The sequence below is a fragment of the Salminus brasiliensis genome, chromosome 21 (genome assembly GCF_030463535.1).
Source record: "Salminus brasiliensis chromosome 21, fSalBra1.hap2, whole genome shotgun sequence".
In the NCBI taxonomy this organism is placed as follows: Eukaryota; Metazoa; Chordata; class Actinopteri; order Characiformes; family Bryconidae; genus Salminus; species Salminus brasiliensis.
The window spans coordinates 1,412,205-1,427,137 of NC_132898.1; the positions used below are offsets into that span (position 1 = coordinate 1,412,205).

General features: G+C 44.5%; 2 protein-coding genes across 2 annotated transcripts; both read left to right on the plus strand.

The window, feature by feature from the left end:
• The first annotated feature begins 1,583 nt into the window (after nucleotides 1–1,583).
• Nucleotides 1,584–4,056, plus strand: LOC140542720 (tubulin alpha-1A chain). The gene is made up of 4 exons (XM_072665631.1): nucleotides 1,584–1,687; nucleotides 2,263–2,485; nucleotides 2,596–2,744; nucleotides 2,826–4,056. Exons 1-4 carry the CDS (start codon nucleotides 1,685–1,687, stop codon nucleotides 3,804–3,806), a joined length of 1,356 nt encoding a protein of 451 aa, XP_072521732.1. The 5' UTR covers nucleotides 1,584–1,684; the 3' UTR covers nucleotides 3,807–4,056.
• A 1,672-nt stretch (nucleotides 4,057–5,728) lies between these two features.
• On the plus strand, nucleotides 5,729–10,333 carry LOC140542783 (tubulin alpha-1C chain). The gene is made up of 4 exons (XM_072665713.1): nucleotides 5,729–5,804; nucleotides 8,486–8,708; nucleotides 8,941–9,089; nucleotides 9,171–10,333. The coding sequence occupies exons 1-4, from the start codon at nucleotides 5,802–5,804 to the stop codon at nucleotides 10,143–10,145; spliced, it is 1,350 nt and encodes a 449-aa protein (XP_072521814.1). The 5' UTR covers nucleotides 5,729–5,801; the 3' UTR covers nucleotides 10,146–10,333.
• The last annotated feature ends 4,600 nt before the right edge of the window (nucleotides 10,334–14,933 follow it).

Consider the following 14,933-nt stretch of genomic DNA (forward strand, 5'->3'; position numbering starts at 1 on the left):
ATGCATGCTGAAAAAATATCCCCTGCATTTATCTGATGTTGCATACAGCTCTGTTGAGTCCTGCGGAATTTAAATGGGTTGTATTTCTGGGTTAGGCATTTTAAACACGTTCGGCCTTTTAAAATATGAGATGGTCCCATATGAAGCAGCTGTCACAATATTCAAGGGTGTAGTTTTGCTCCACCTCTCATTCTCCCTCTGCAATGGATCATCTTGAAGTTATAGTCCTATGGGAAACGCACCCAGGTTCCCAGTCTGCTCTACAGGCGATTAAAGAGACCTTAATACATTTATAACTGGAATTTTTGAGTGGATTGAAAAGGCCTCAGACAGGCGTGTTCATTATTGATGAGCGATGTCGGTCACGTGCTGCACTGCAGATGGATGACGTCAGTGCTCTGCAGCAAAAACGGCAAGACAAAGAAGGGCGGTGGCCTGGAGGGAGCTTATATATATATATATATATATATATATATATATACACACACATATATACAATCCCAACTGATGTAAGATGTCTATAAAACTATATTTTTTCCCATAAAAATTAATAATATTTAATAATAATCAATAATTATATAGCTAATTATAGTTATATAACCTACATAATAGGGGACTACATGCTGATATTCAGTATGCATATATATATATATACACATATACAATCCCAACTGATGTAAGATGTCTATAAAACTATATTTTTTCCCATAAAAATTAATAATATTTAATAATAATCAATAATTATATAGGTAATTATAGTTATATAACCTACATAATAGGGGACTATATGCTGGCATTCAGTATGCATATATATATATATATACACACACACACACATACATACAATCCCAACTGATGTAAGATGTCTATAAAACTATTTTTCCTATACAATTAATAATATTTAATAATAATCAATAATTACATACCTAATTATAATTATATAACCTACATAATAGGGGACTACATGCTGACATACAGTATGCATATATATATATACAGTACACATATACAGTATACAGTATGTATGTATATATATATATCAGATATGACAGTGTCCTGGCACTGCAATGCCCATTGCCCATTTCCTGAATGACCTGAATGTGAATGACTGCAATCATTAAAAGGGTTTACAGTGGCCTATGCCGCAGTAATCAATATAAGGGGATCAATATTATAATATTATAAGCTAAATATATCTGGATGGAGACTATCATCATATCACACTGTGCTCAACTAATGTAAGGTGGCCTCCCAGACGTTTATCAGACGCCTACCAATAAAATCCAGACACAAATTACGTGTAATTAAGCATTTCCATGTGTTTTAAAGCCATAACACGAACATTGTTTATGTGATTAATAGAGAAACATGTTTATTTTATTTTATTTTTTATTCACACGCAGCTCTGCTGTAATAACTGTTCTCTGCACCAAAGCAGGGATCAATACTCCGCTTCCTCCACCCGTATTGGGACAAGCCCCGCTTCACTGCGCTGTGATTGGCTAGTCGTTCACAGACATCAGCAGTCCGCCCAAAACCATTGGGCAATCCTGGCCAGGAATACGGGTGGGGAAAGTCCTTCGCGCATGCTCAGTGCGAGCGCCGCCTCCTCATTCTCCCTCCACTGTTGTCTGGACAGCGTCCATCTCTCCAGCGTCAGCATCATCTCCAGAAACAGGGCAAAATGGTGAGCTACCAACTTTCTTTGTTCAGAGGATTCACAGCATGCCTCTTTATTATGTTTAGAGACGTTTAGACGTGGGAATAAACGTTGGGGGTGCAGAAGGGTTTAGAGCATGCTGATTATTTCATTGATCGAGCATCTGGGTGGGTCCTCCACCACCATCACCACCACCACCCATGCGTTATTGTTCTCAGAGACAAAGGGACACAACACAGCTGGGACAGAGAGAGAGAGCACACTGGTATTCTGATTAAAGATGGGTGTATATCTACATCTGCCTGATGTCAGAAGCATGTTTGACGTTTGTGGTCATTGTGGTCAGCTTAGTCTGGCTATTGATGTCATCAGACGTGGACATTAAAGACTAATCAATGATGAAAACTTAAAAAAATGCTGTATGTAATTGTAATTGCATCTAAATCTATTGCTACATACCATATTTCTGCATAATTAGGACAGTATTATGTGCCATATATACAGAATATTATATTATTATGGCACATATTAACATTAACATAAGGCATGTGACATATCATACAGTAACCAAGCCCTACTGCATCTCTTCCATCTCTCTACAGCGTGAGTGTATCTCCATCCACGTAGGCCAGGCCGGCGTCCAGATCGGCAATGCCTGCTGGGAGCTGTACTGCCTTGAGCACGGCATTCAGCCGGACGGTCAGATGCCCAGCGACAAGACCATCGGTGGAGGGGACGACTCCTTCAACACCTTCTTCAGCGAGACTGGAGCCGGCAAGCACGTCCCCAGAGCAGTGTTTGTGGACCTGGAGCCCACTGTGATTGGTAAGCAGTTGCCCGGCGCTGGTTAAAACGCTGGTCAGGTTAGTTAGAGTTAGAGCACACTCAGCTAGAAGCTGCTGCTTCTTCATCCTCTTGTTCCTCTCGTCCCTCAGACGAGGTCCGCACCGGCACCTACCGCCAGCTGTTCCACCCTGAGCAGCTCATCACTGGAAAGGAAGATGCCGCCAACAACTACGCCCGTGGGCATTACACCATCGGCAAGGAAATCATCGACCTGGTGCTGGACAGGATCCGCAAACTGGTGAGACGTTTTTCCTGAGGTGTTTTTTTTGGGCTGATTTGTGGAATCTGAGACTGACAACCTTCTGCTCTGCTTTCCTAGGCTGACCAGTGCACTGGTCTCCAGGGCTTCCTGGTCTTCCACAGCTTTGGAGGTGGAACCGGTTCTGGTTTCACCTCCTTGCTGATGGAGCGCCTCTCCGTTGACTATGGCAAGAAGTCAAAGCTGGAGTTCTCCATCTACCCAGCTCCACAGGTGTCCACCGCTGTGGTGGAGCCCTACAACTCCATCCTGACCACCCACACCACCCTTGAGCACTCAGACTGTGCTTTCATGGTCGACAACGAGGCCATCTATGACATCTGCCGTAGGAACCTCGATATCGAGCGTCCTACCTACACCAACCTCAACAGGCTGATCGGCCAGATCGTGTCCTCCATCACGGCCTCCCTCCGATTCGATGGTGCCCTCAATGTTGATCTGACCGAGTTCCAGACCAACTTGGTGCCCTACCCTCGTATCCACTTCCCTCTGGCCACCTACGCCCCGGTCATCTCCGCTGAGAAGGCTTACCATGAGCAGCTCTCAGTGGCGGAGATCACCAATGCTTGCTTTGAGCCTGCAAACCAGATGGTGAAATGTGACCCACGTCACGGCAAGTACATGGCCTGCTGCCTGCTGTACCGCGGAGACGTCGTCCCCAAAGACGTCAACGCTGCCATCGCCACCATCAAGACCAAGCGTTCCATCCAGTTTGTGGACTGGTGCCCAACTGGCTTCAAGGTCGGTATCAACTACCAGCCCCCCACTGTGGTGCCCGGCGGAGACCTGGCCAAGGTCCAGAGAGCCGTGTGCATGCTTAGCAACACCACGGCTATTGCAGAGGCCTGGGCCAGGCTTGACCACAAGTTTGACCTGATGTACGCTAAGCGTGCCTTCGTGCACTGGTACGTAGGAGAGGGTATGGAGGAGGGAGAGTTCTCCGAGGCCAGAGAGGATATGGCTGCCCTGGAGAAGGATTATGAGGAGGTTGGTGTTGATTCCGTTGAGGGAGAAGGTGAGGAGGAGGGAGAAGAGTATTAGATGGTCCAGTATGTCTCTCCACAGAATGTTAGAAAAACGAGTAGGGCCTACTTTCCTTTGGACTGACTGCTGCCGTCATCGTCAAGGCATGGTGAGCAGCAGATCAGGCATGAACAGTTCTGGTGGTGTTTAGGTTCAGTGTAGTCCAGAAATCCATAAACAGTATGTCACTGAAGGTCATTGTTGTCACTCTGCCGTTGTGTAAAACAGGTATTTGCTGTGAAAACCTTAATAAAACCCTTCCGAATAACTGTTGTCTTGATGATGTTTCAGTTTAGTGGAGTTCAGTACAGACACATTCCATTAACCACTCTGATGACACTATGGCTCCCTCTATTGGCATGGAGTAATCTGACATTGTGGATTCTATTTGCATTACATTGTAATTACAGTGTGCATTGCTTACATCCACCAAAGGTCAGTAAAACGCTTACCACTGTCCAGATTTAGGACTTTGTCCAGTACAGTTGCACAAGGACTACATGCCAGCTCAGTGTTTCACCTCCTATAATATTTTAATCTCCATATAATGTCTCTATAATGCTTATTTAGTAATATATAATACTTGGGTGCACTTGTATGGTATTGGCTATTTGAAATGCGCTATATAAGTCAGTATTATTATTATATAATATCAAGCCGTAACTATAGGAACTGCAAAAATGAGCTGAAAGATCCTTTAATACTGTAATTGTAACCTATAATACTTGTGTATCATATAGCAAACAAAAGGTAAATATATTCATTTAGACAAATAAGTACTATTATTATCATTTTCCCCTCTCAACCAAGGTAGGCCCTATACCACAGGCGTGCATCCCCAGCCTTGAAGGACCGGATTCCTACATGTTTTGGTGATTTACCTGCTTAAACACACCTGATTCAACACAGCAGTTAATGATCAGGTCCGGTTGCTGTGTTGTGCTTGGAGTGGTTACTGATCACAGGGTTGTAGGTTTGATACCCAGGTCTGCTAAGCTGCCACTGTTGTGCCCTAGAGCAAGGCCCTCAATCCTCCAGGGGTGTGGTTGCATGGCTGACCATGCTCTCTGACCCCAGCTTTCTGAGCTGGGAAATATGAGGAGAATGGTTTGATTGTAGTGTAAAAGTGTCTAATTATAATAATGATAATAAAATTATCAGTTGATCAATGAGGTAAATATAAGAGAAGACCCAAAAGTTTAGGCACACACGAGCATCAGCTGATGTTGGGTGATTAGTGCTGACACTACACTACACTACTCATCCCGAAGATGCTGGATGGAGCTCCATCATCACCCCAGAGAACCCCACAGCTTTATGCATATACAAGTGAACCCACACACACACACACATACACTAGTGAACTAGGGGCAGTGAGCACACAGTGAACACACACTCCAGCGCCCAGGGTGCCGAGCAGAGAGGGTGAATGGCCTTGCTCAAAGGCCCAACAGTGGCAGCTTGCCAAGCCCGGGTATCGAACCCACAACCCTGTCATCAATAGCCTTGAGCTCTAACCGCTGAGCCACCAATAAAGATCAGGGTCGAGAAACACTGCGTTAGAACATTGCTGTGAAGATTGAACTGCATTCAGCCACACAAGAGCATCGGTGAGGTCAGCCCTGGCAGAGGAGATCCACAGCGCCGTCGCTTCACTGGTCTTTATACCCCACTAGCCCACATTCTGCCCCGGGCACGGTGCCCACTCTGCTGGCAGGGCTTTTCTAAGAGTTGTCTGGATACTTTAGGACAAGTAGTGTACCCCTCTGACACGTGACTGAAACGGTGCTAGTTTTAGTCCCTGTAATTGGGCTACTCGCCTAGTAGCCAATCCCTGCGCGTGTGGGCGGGGCTTGTCTAAAAACGGGTGTGTGGAAAAACAGCACCCGTATAAATATCTGCTCGTGAGGAAGTTCTCACCTTCATCTCACAACGGATTCTTAACGGTCTCTACGTGAGAGCTGTAGACCAGGTTTAGACCAGGTTTAGTTCCTGCACTCCTTCGACATAATCATGGTAAGTTGAACTCGAGTTTACTCAGGATAATGTCACTGAATAATGTTGGAAAAAAAGGAGGAGGTTTGTAGAGCTTCTTATCAGAACTGGCCAGTCCACCTTAAATGGTGCAGCGCCAGAGTGGGACTACTGCACTATTTAAGGTGGACCAGGGCTTTCTCAGACGACCTCAGACTGCTGTTTACTGGTGAGTTCCCCTTTCTTCCTGCTGCTTCTTCAACTTTAAGAAGTTTCATGTGCTGTAGGATGATCTGAGGCTCCAGAGAACTGGGGGTCCTCCTACATCTGGACTTCTGGACCAAACTGACTAAACTGTGTTTGCATCTGAATAAAACAGCATATCAACACGAGTCTTACCATAAAAAGCAAAAAATAAAGGCTGCAGTGGTGTTGAAGTGATATATTTGATTATTTTTATATATTTTTTATATGTATCAAACCCATAACTCACCCTGTACGTCAGTAAAGGCCTCCTTTTGTGGTGGTATCATTCAGATGTCACCAGTTTAATGCTTAGATTTGACGTAGACAGCGGGCAGAGGGTGATCAAGGCCAAGAGGAATTGTTAGGCCTAGATAAGCTTGCAAATCATAAACAAAATATTCAAAAATAAGGAAATATTTGGGTAAAATTACATCTCACATCTCTGTTTCATCAGTGATAGTATTCTTAGTAAGCTATTTGCATTGTCTCACTGACAATATGTGCATTTCCAGATCTTATCTAAGGACTATACGGTCAGGCCTGTTGATCTGGTGAGCTATTACTGTGTACAGCACTGTAGAAGCTCCAGATCCCATCAGATCAGATGCAGCTGAACATGAATCCAGTAAAAAGGAGAAACAGGAGCTTCTCATTCTGAAGAAAGAAAGTAGTGAGATCTTGTCTCACGGTGAGCTAGTCTGAAGAACAGAGCTCGGTTCCTCCAGGGTTCTCCTGGACGCCCCCCAGTCCAGCCAGCACAGCGTGGAGGATGTGTTCACCTCCATCATCATCAGCAGCAGCAGCAGCAGCTCACCTGATTTACCATCATTAAGCCCTGATTTACCACCAAACCAGGTGTTGATCTGAGGAGAACTCTAAATAATACTAGACTCCATGAGAGAGGAGAACTTTGGAGATGTTAGATGACAGATCAGTCACTGCAGTGTCTTTATCACTGGTAGGCGAGTGTTTAAGCGAGTGTAGCCTAATGTGCTGCATACGTGGCCATTCCAAAGAGATTAGCGCTCTGGCGGCTTTCAGTAGCGTTTAAAGGGAGAATGGTCATGTGACACAATAGTCTACATTGTCATGGAGGGTAAAAGTGCACACTTCTGCAGAAGGCAGTGGGCTGCAACTGATTCGGCTGGACGGTTGAATGATGTCACTCGCCTGTTACTCGTACTGAATGGCTAATGGCTAGTGTTATTGTAGAGATTATGGTGTGTTGATAACCCTCAAAATAGCAGCACAGTTCAGAAGGACTGAGCCTTTAATAAGGCACCGCTGATAATATGTACAGTATGTATGATAAGTCTCAATTATATTTATTTGCTGAAAATGCAAAATACTATACATACACCCTTTCTAATGAGTGCATTCAGTTACTTTTAGTTGCACCCATTGCTGATACAGATGTGCAAATGCACACACACAGCTGGTCTAGTCCCTGTAGAGAAGAAATACTGCCAATAGAATAATAGGACTCTCTGGAGCAGATCAACATCATGACCCTATTGGCTCCATGCTGCCTAATAATGCCAGGCGTGGGCTAGAGGGGTATAAAGCCCCCCAGCATTGAGGAGCTGTGGAGCAGTGGAAGAACTGTGTTCTCTGGAATGATGGTGGTGGAGCTCCATCCAGAACTTTTGGGATGAGTTTGGGTGGTGATCATCATCCAACATCCTGACATCAGTAATGCTCTTGTTGCTGAATGCTATCAAATCCTCACAGCAATGCTCCTCCGAAATCTTGTAGAAAGTCAACAAGTCAACAACCTTCTCTGAACAGTAGAGACAGTTACTCCAACTCTTTTTAATAGTGAACGAGCAGGTGTCCCAATACTTTTGTCCAAATATACGTATATATGTATGTTTATCTTTCTCTGAACAACTGATATTATATATATTCAGCCATGATGAAGTTCTGACGCTCTATTGGAATGCAGAGAACGCTCCACTGCTCCACAGGCCAACACTGGGGGGCTTCACACCCCTCTAGCCCACAGTTAGGAGTCCCCACAGCTCATATACTCAGTAAGCATCAGTTAGCTTTTGGGACAGATTGTTTAGAGGAGTGTGTGTTTAATACAAAGTAGCTGTTGAGACTCGTTGAGTCATGTGCCTCGAGTTCTGCCCTCCATCTGGCTGCAGTAGCACACTGGGCTGTTTTGTCTCCCAGCTCCATATGATTATAAATGAAGTATCAGGTGATGTGGACGTACAACTCTCACTCTGCTTAGAAGAAGCTTTTACAGTTCCCTTTTCGGCTAGAGGTAGAGCTCCTCTTTCAGTAAGGCATCATCTGGCCTGTGATGGAATTCCCAGGAACACTTAGGAGCCAGAGTTTTGTAGGGGGTGGTCTTTCTCTTTCTTTGCGACTAATGGGAATATTGGAGGAATTGGCCAGAGGGGTGACCCTTTCCTTATCCCCGCTGATGAGACCCAAACCACCCCTTAACCCCCCGTCTTTCCCAACAGCGTGAGTGTATCTCCATCCACGTAGGCCAGGCCGGCGTCCAGATCGGCAATGCCTGCTGGGAGCTGTACTGCCTTGAGCACGGCATTCAGCCGGACGGTCAGATGCCCAGCGACAAGACCATCCGTGGAGGGGACGACTCCTTCAACACCTTCTTCAGCGAGACTGGAGCCGGCAAGCACGTCCCCAGAGCAGTGTTTGTGGATCTGGAGCCCACTGTGATTGGTAGGTTCCATCTATAATGCACTGATCTATAATCTATAATCTGATAACACTTCATTATATGGTCCAGGAAGCACATCTACAGCTCATCCCTTTATCTGTGATCTGGAGGCTACAGTGGGGGTAGGCATTTCCTATGGCTTGATGAAGCCCAAATGCCTTGGAGTGCCCTGGAGACAACCCACCAGACCAGAAGAGGTTGTTAGCTCATGTTATACTGTTCCTTTCCACCCAGACGAGGTCCGCACCGGCACCTACCGCCAGCTGTTCCACCCTGAGCAGCTCATCACTGGAAAGGAAGATGCCGCCAACAACTACGCCCGTGGGCATTACACCATCGGCAAGGAAATCATCGACCTGGTGCTGGACAGGATCCGCAAACTGGTGAGAATATCAATAATAGAGATCTTCATTTCCTCTTCTCCACATGACTGACTCATTTCATCCATCTCCTTCCCATTTCAGACCGACCAGTGCACTGGTCTCCAGGGCTTCCTGGTCTTCCACAGCTTTGGAGGTGGAACCGGTTCTGGTTTCACCTCCTTGCTGATGGAGCGCCTCTCCGTTGACTATGGCAAGAAGTCAAAGCTGGAGTTCTCCATCTACCCAGCTCCACAGGTGTCCACCGCTGTGGTGGAGCCCTACAACTCCATCCTGACCACCCACACCACCCTTGAGCACTCAGACTGTGCTTTCATGGTCGACAACGAGGCCATCTATGACATCTGCCGTAGGAACCTCGATATCGAGCGTCCTACCTACACCAACCTCAACAGGCTGATCAGCCAGATCGTGTCCTCCATCACGGCCTCCCTCCGATTCGATGGTGCCCTCAATGTTGATCTGACCGAGTTCCAGACCAACTTGGTGCCCTACCCTCGTATCCACTTCCCTCTGGCCACCTACGCCCCGGTCATCTCCGCTGAGAAGGCTTACCATGAGCAGCTCACTGTGGCGGAGATCACCAATGCTTGCTTTGAGCCTGCAAACCAGATGGTGAAATGTGACCCACGTCACGGCAAGTACATGGCCTGCTGCCTGCTGTACCGCGGAGACGTCGTCCCCAAAGACGTCAACGCTGCCATCGCCACCATCAAGACCAAGCGTTCCATCCAGTTTGTGGACTGGTGCCCAACTGGCTTCAAGGTCGGTATCAACTACCAGCCTCCCACTGTGGTGCCCGGCGGCGACCTGGCCAAGGTCCAGAGAGCCGTGTGCATGCTTAGCAACACCACGGCTATTGCAGAGGCCTGGGCCAGGCTTGACCACAAGTTTGACCTGATGTACGCTAAGCGTGCCTTCGTGCACTGGTACGTAGGAGAGGGTATGGAGGAGGGAGAGTTCTCCGAGGCCAGAGAGGATATGGCTGCCCTGGAGAAGGATTATGAGGAGGTTGGTGCAGACAGCTTGGATGGAGAAGATGAAGGAGAAGAATATTAAGTGTGTATCTGGATGTTGAATAAGGTTGAAAGTTGATTCATCATTTAAATGTTTTCTTTATGGATTTCTGTATTTGGAATAATTCATTGAATCTAATCTCACTGTAATCACTTCTGGAGCATGAACCGAATAAGTGATGCATAAAAAAACAAAAAACGTGTTACTATACAAATAAACACATGTTGTTATTGGTTGGTCCCCTCTTCTTATAAACCTGTTATCTAGAGTAATTGTGTAGGTTCTCCTGTATCAGAATCTGGTTCATTCATTCATTTCAAGTGTTGTGATCATGGATTACTGAGTCTATACATGTGTGGTATGAAAGCTGCTAAACAGACCAGAAAACAAGATTATTAAAAGACATACATTAATATCCAGTATGAAGTTCTATTAACATTAATATCCAGTATGAAGCTCTTATAACATTAATATCCAGTATGAAGTTCTAATAACATTAATATCCAGTATGAAGCTCATAACATTAATATCCAGTATGAAGTTCTAATAACATTAATATCCAGTATGAAGCTCATAACATTAATATCCAGTAAGAAGCTCTAATAACATTAATATCCAGTATGAAGCTCTGATAACATTAATATCCAGTATGAAGTTCTAATAACATTAATATCCAATATGAATCTCTTATAGCATTTATATCCAGTATGAAGTTCTAATAACATTGATATCCAGTATGAATCTCTTATAGCATTGATATCCAATATGAAGCTCTAATAACATTGATATCCAGTATGAAGCTCTAATAACATTAATACCCAGTATGAAGCTCTAATTACATTAATATTCAATATGAATCTCTTATAGCATTGATATCCAGTATGAAGCTCTAATAACATTAATATCCGGTATGAAGCTCTTATAGCATTAATATCCAGTATGAAGCTCTAATAACATTAATATCCAGTATGAAGCTCTAATAGCATTAATATCCAGTATGAAGCTCTAATAACATTAATATCCAGTATGAAGCTCTAATAACATTGATATCCAGTATGAAGCTCTAATAACATTAATATCCAGTATGAAGTTCTAATAACATTAATATCCAATATGAAGCTCTTATAGCATTTATATCCAGTATGAAGTTATAATAGCATTAATATCCAGTATGAATAATATCCAGTTATATATACATATTTGTACAGTTTTGTATCTTTTCCAAGCAATATTGTTTATGACACAATAATGACTAATATCTTTGAAATAAAAATGATTAAACTGAATTAGAGGAAAATGGTGTTGCTGGTTTTACCCCTCTGCTGGGTCAGTACAGCATCCAGCCAGACAGCACTTTTATAGGCTTTGAGGAAAACAGAGTTTCTGGAGATGTTTTAGGGTTTAGCTGGAGAGAGTGTCGAGGTGCAGATGAACATGATCTGGTACACGATATGTGATCTGAACAGCGCTGTCTACATCACTGTTACTTCACTATTGACTGCTTTGTGCACAGGAAGGAATAAGACCCTGCCTGAATTATTGATGTGGCGGTGCTGTAACTGCTGAGTGCATTCTGCAGATTACTATTAGTGCTGTGAGCACCGCAGACGTCTCGGCCTTTACGGGCTCTGCAGTGAAAGCCGTCCTGAAGCCACGGTTGCACTTTCTGATGCGGCTGAATGGAAGTGATGGAAGTGAGGCCACCACCAAAGATACTGAACAATGCAGTTTAAATATCTGATATTTATCATTTTTAGAGCATTGAAAAATAAAAATATTATTACACTATATGGACAAAAGTATTGGGACACCTGCTCACTCACCGTTTCTTTTGAAATCAAGGGTATTAAAAAGAGTTGATCCTGCTTTTGTTGGAGTAACTATCTCTACTGTCCAGAGACTTTCTACTAGATTTTGGAGGAGGAGCATTGCTGTGAGGATTTGATTGCATACAAGAGCGTTAGTGAGGTCAGGATGTTGGATGATGATCACCACCTCACCTCATCTTCCCCAACTCATCCCATCCAAATGTACAGGATGGAGCTCCACCCTCATCACTCCAAAGAACACAGTTCTTCCACTGCTCCACAGCTCAATGCTGGGGGGCTTTATACCCCTCTAGCCCACGCCTAGCATTAGGCAGCATGGTGCCAATAGGGTCATGGTGTTTATCTGAGTCCTATTCTATTGGCAGTACTTCTTCTCTACAGGGACTAGACAAGCTGTGTGTGTGCATTTGCACATCTGTATCGGCAGTGAGTGCAAATTAAAGTAGTTGAATGCATTCATTAGAAAGGGTGTCCACAAACTTTTGACATTCAGTGTATTTTTAGTCTATTTTGAGGTCTTTATATCTGCTGAAAGTGTCTCGATTCCACTGGCAGATTATTTTGCTTGGCAGGGAGAGCTCGGACAACAAACAAACAAACCAATTTATGTATTTAGAAAAATACGTTCATTAAGAATAAATGTGTTAATAAATCTTATAATATTTGTATAATAATTACAGAATAACAAGATAGTAGATATTTAAACATCATATACAAGCATTCATCTTGCTGAGCTATCATTTCTTGCAGTGTGACTGTAGTTATTGTCCTCCAGGTCATTTTAAGACCAGTACTGGTTGTAAATGAGGGTTGTTTGTTGTATTTCAGCATAAAACACTGAAGGAGGCGAAACCTGATCTACAGCCATATGGAGATCTATTGGAGAAGAGCTTGGAGGAGCTGCCGCTGGTGAGGACCAGTCCCCGGGAAGCAGCAGAAAGGAAGACTGATGGTGGAGAAGAAACTAATTCTCAGTACAGCAGGTTGATTAGGTTACCGCACAAGGCCCACCACAGGAAATTAATTACGCCTAGCAGCATGACGTGGTCCGAGGCTGGACCAGTGCAGTGAGGCAAGCTGAAGTGAAACTGAGACACAGGAATATAGCAGAACCAGAAACAACAGGAGAATAGCAGGAAGGACCAACAGTAGGTTAGAGCAGAAGGCCGACAGTAAGGAGAAGAAGCTAGCGAGTATACAGCGTCCTTATTAGAGCCTTTATTGTTTACCAGCTTGACGGGTAACGTCCACATCAACCATCAGAATTGTTGCTAAGTGGTTGCTGAATGTTGCTAGGGTGTTGCTAGGTGGATGCTGAACAGTTACTATGGGATCTCAGGTAGTTGCTATGGTGTTTCTATGTAGTTATGAAGTGGTTGCTACGGTGTTGCTAAGTGGTTGCTATAGTGTCCCAGGAAGTCGCTAGGTAGTTAGCAAGTATACAGCGTCCTTATTAGAGCCTTTATTGTTTACCAGCTTGACGGGTAATGTCCACATCAACCATCAGAATGGTTGCTAAGTGGTTGCTAGGATGTTGCTAGGTGGATGCTGGGCAGTTACTATGGGATCTCAGATAGTTGCTCTGGTGTTGCAATGTAGTTGTGAAATGGTTGCTATAGAGTCCCAGGAAGTTGCTAGGTAGTTAGCGAGTATTCAGCATCCTTATTAGAACCTTTATTGATTACCGGCTTGATGTGTAATGTTCACATCAACCGTCAGAATTGTTGCTAAGTGGTTGCTAGGATGTTGCTAGGGTGTTGCTAGATAGATGCTGGGCAGTTACTATGGGATCTCAGGCAGTTGCTATGGTGTTGCTATGTAGTTATGAAGTGGTTGCTATGGTGTTGCTAAGTGGTTGCTATAGTGTCCCAGGACGTTGCTAGGTAGTTACAGGTATATACAGCGTCCTTATTAGAGCCTTTATTGTTTACCAACTTGACGGGTAACGTAAACATCAGCCATTAGAATTGTTGCTAAGTGGATGCTGGGCAGTTACTATGGGATCTCAGACAGTTGCTATGGTGTTGCAATGTAGTTGTGAAGTGGTTGCTATAGTGTCTCAGGAAGTTGCTAGGTAGTTAATGAATATACAGCGTCCTTGGAGGAGGGTTTCCAACCACATTGGGTTCGACTACTGTCAGCCAACACCAGAAGGCTGCAGTGGCTCGGCACAAGCTCTCCAACACTGGACAGCTGAAGACTAGAGGAACGTAGCCTGGCCTGATGGATCTTGATTTCTGCTGAGGATCAGCACTCAGATGGTAGGGTCAGATTTTGGCACAACAGTTTGAATCCAATGACTCAACCTGCCTTGTGTGAACAGTCTGAGCTGGTGGTGGTCGTGTAAGAGTGTGGGAAGGTTTTCTTGGCACACTTTATGGAGTTGATCAATCAGTCATCACTTGAACGCCACAGACTGTTTCTTCTAACTAACGTCTAACGGCTACTTCCAGCAAGAGGATGCACCATGTCACAAAGCAGACGTCTCTCAGACTGCATGCTTGTGGAATCCTAACACAAAGAACTGAGGCTGTTTTGAGAGCAGGAGGCCCTGCCCAGTATTAGTATAGTGTTCCTAATAAAGTGCCCGGTGTATAAAAACACAAGGGAATGAAAGACAGGAAATGGATGGAGAGAGAGAGAGAGAGAGAGAGGGAGAGAGAGAGAGCTGGTCCTGCAGAAATGTGCATGGTCAGCAGTGTGTCAGCATTAAGCGGAGGTTTGATTGTTCTGTAACAGACGCTGGTGTATTTGCTGTACTTGCAGGTCAGTCAGTTCATCCCCTGCACGGAGAACCGCTCGGCCTGAAGCCGTTACAGTGTGAGGCAGAATGTTTATCATGGAGGTTAAAGGTTTATTAACCCTTTACAAACAAACTCATTTCCCTCATTTTATGGAAGCAGTGACACAGGGTGTCAGGGTGGGGGGGGGGTCTGGGTGAAGGGTGGGGTGAAAGGGTGGGGTTTAAAATTTTTGATGTTACTGTCAGATGAATCCACAT

What these genes read in the sequence shown, in the direction of transcription:
- LOC140542720 (XM_072665631.1), top strand. An exon ending in CCTGGAGCCCACTGTGATTG is followed by an intron (nt 2,486 to 2,595) that starts GTAAGCAGTTGC and finishes CTCGTCCCTCAG; the next exon opens with ACGAGGTCCGCACCGGCACC. An exon ending in TGGACAGGATCCGCAAACTG is followed by an intron (nt 2,745 to 2,825) that starts GTGAGACGTTTT and finishes CTGCTTTCCTAG; the next exon opens with GCTGACCAGTGCACTGGTCT.
- LOC140542783 (XM_072665713.1), top strand. An exon ending in TCTGGAGCCCACTGTGATTG is followed by an intron (nt 8,709 to 8,940) that starts GTAGGTTCCATC and finishes CTTTCCACCCAG; the next exon opens with ACGAGGTCCGCACCGGCACC. An exon ending in TGGACAGGATCCGCAAACTG is followed by an intron (nt 9,090 to 9,170) that starts GTGAGAATATCA and finishes TTCCCATTTCAG; the next exon opens with ACCGACCAGTGCACTGGTCT.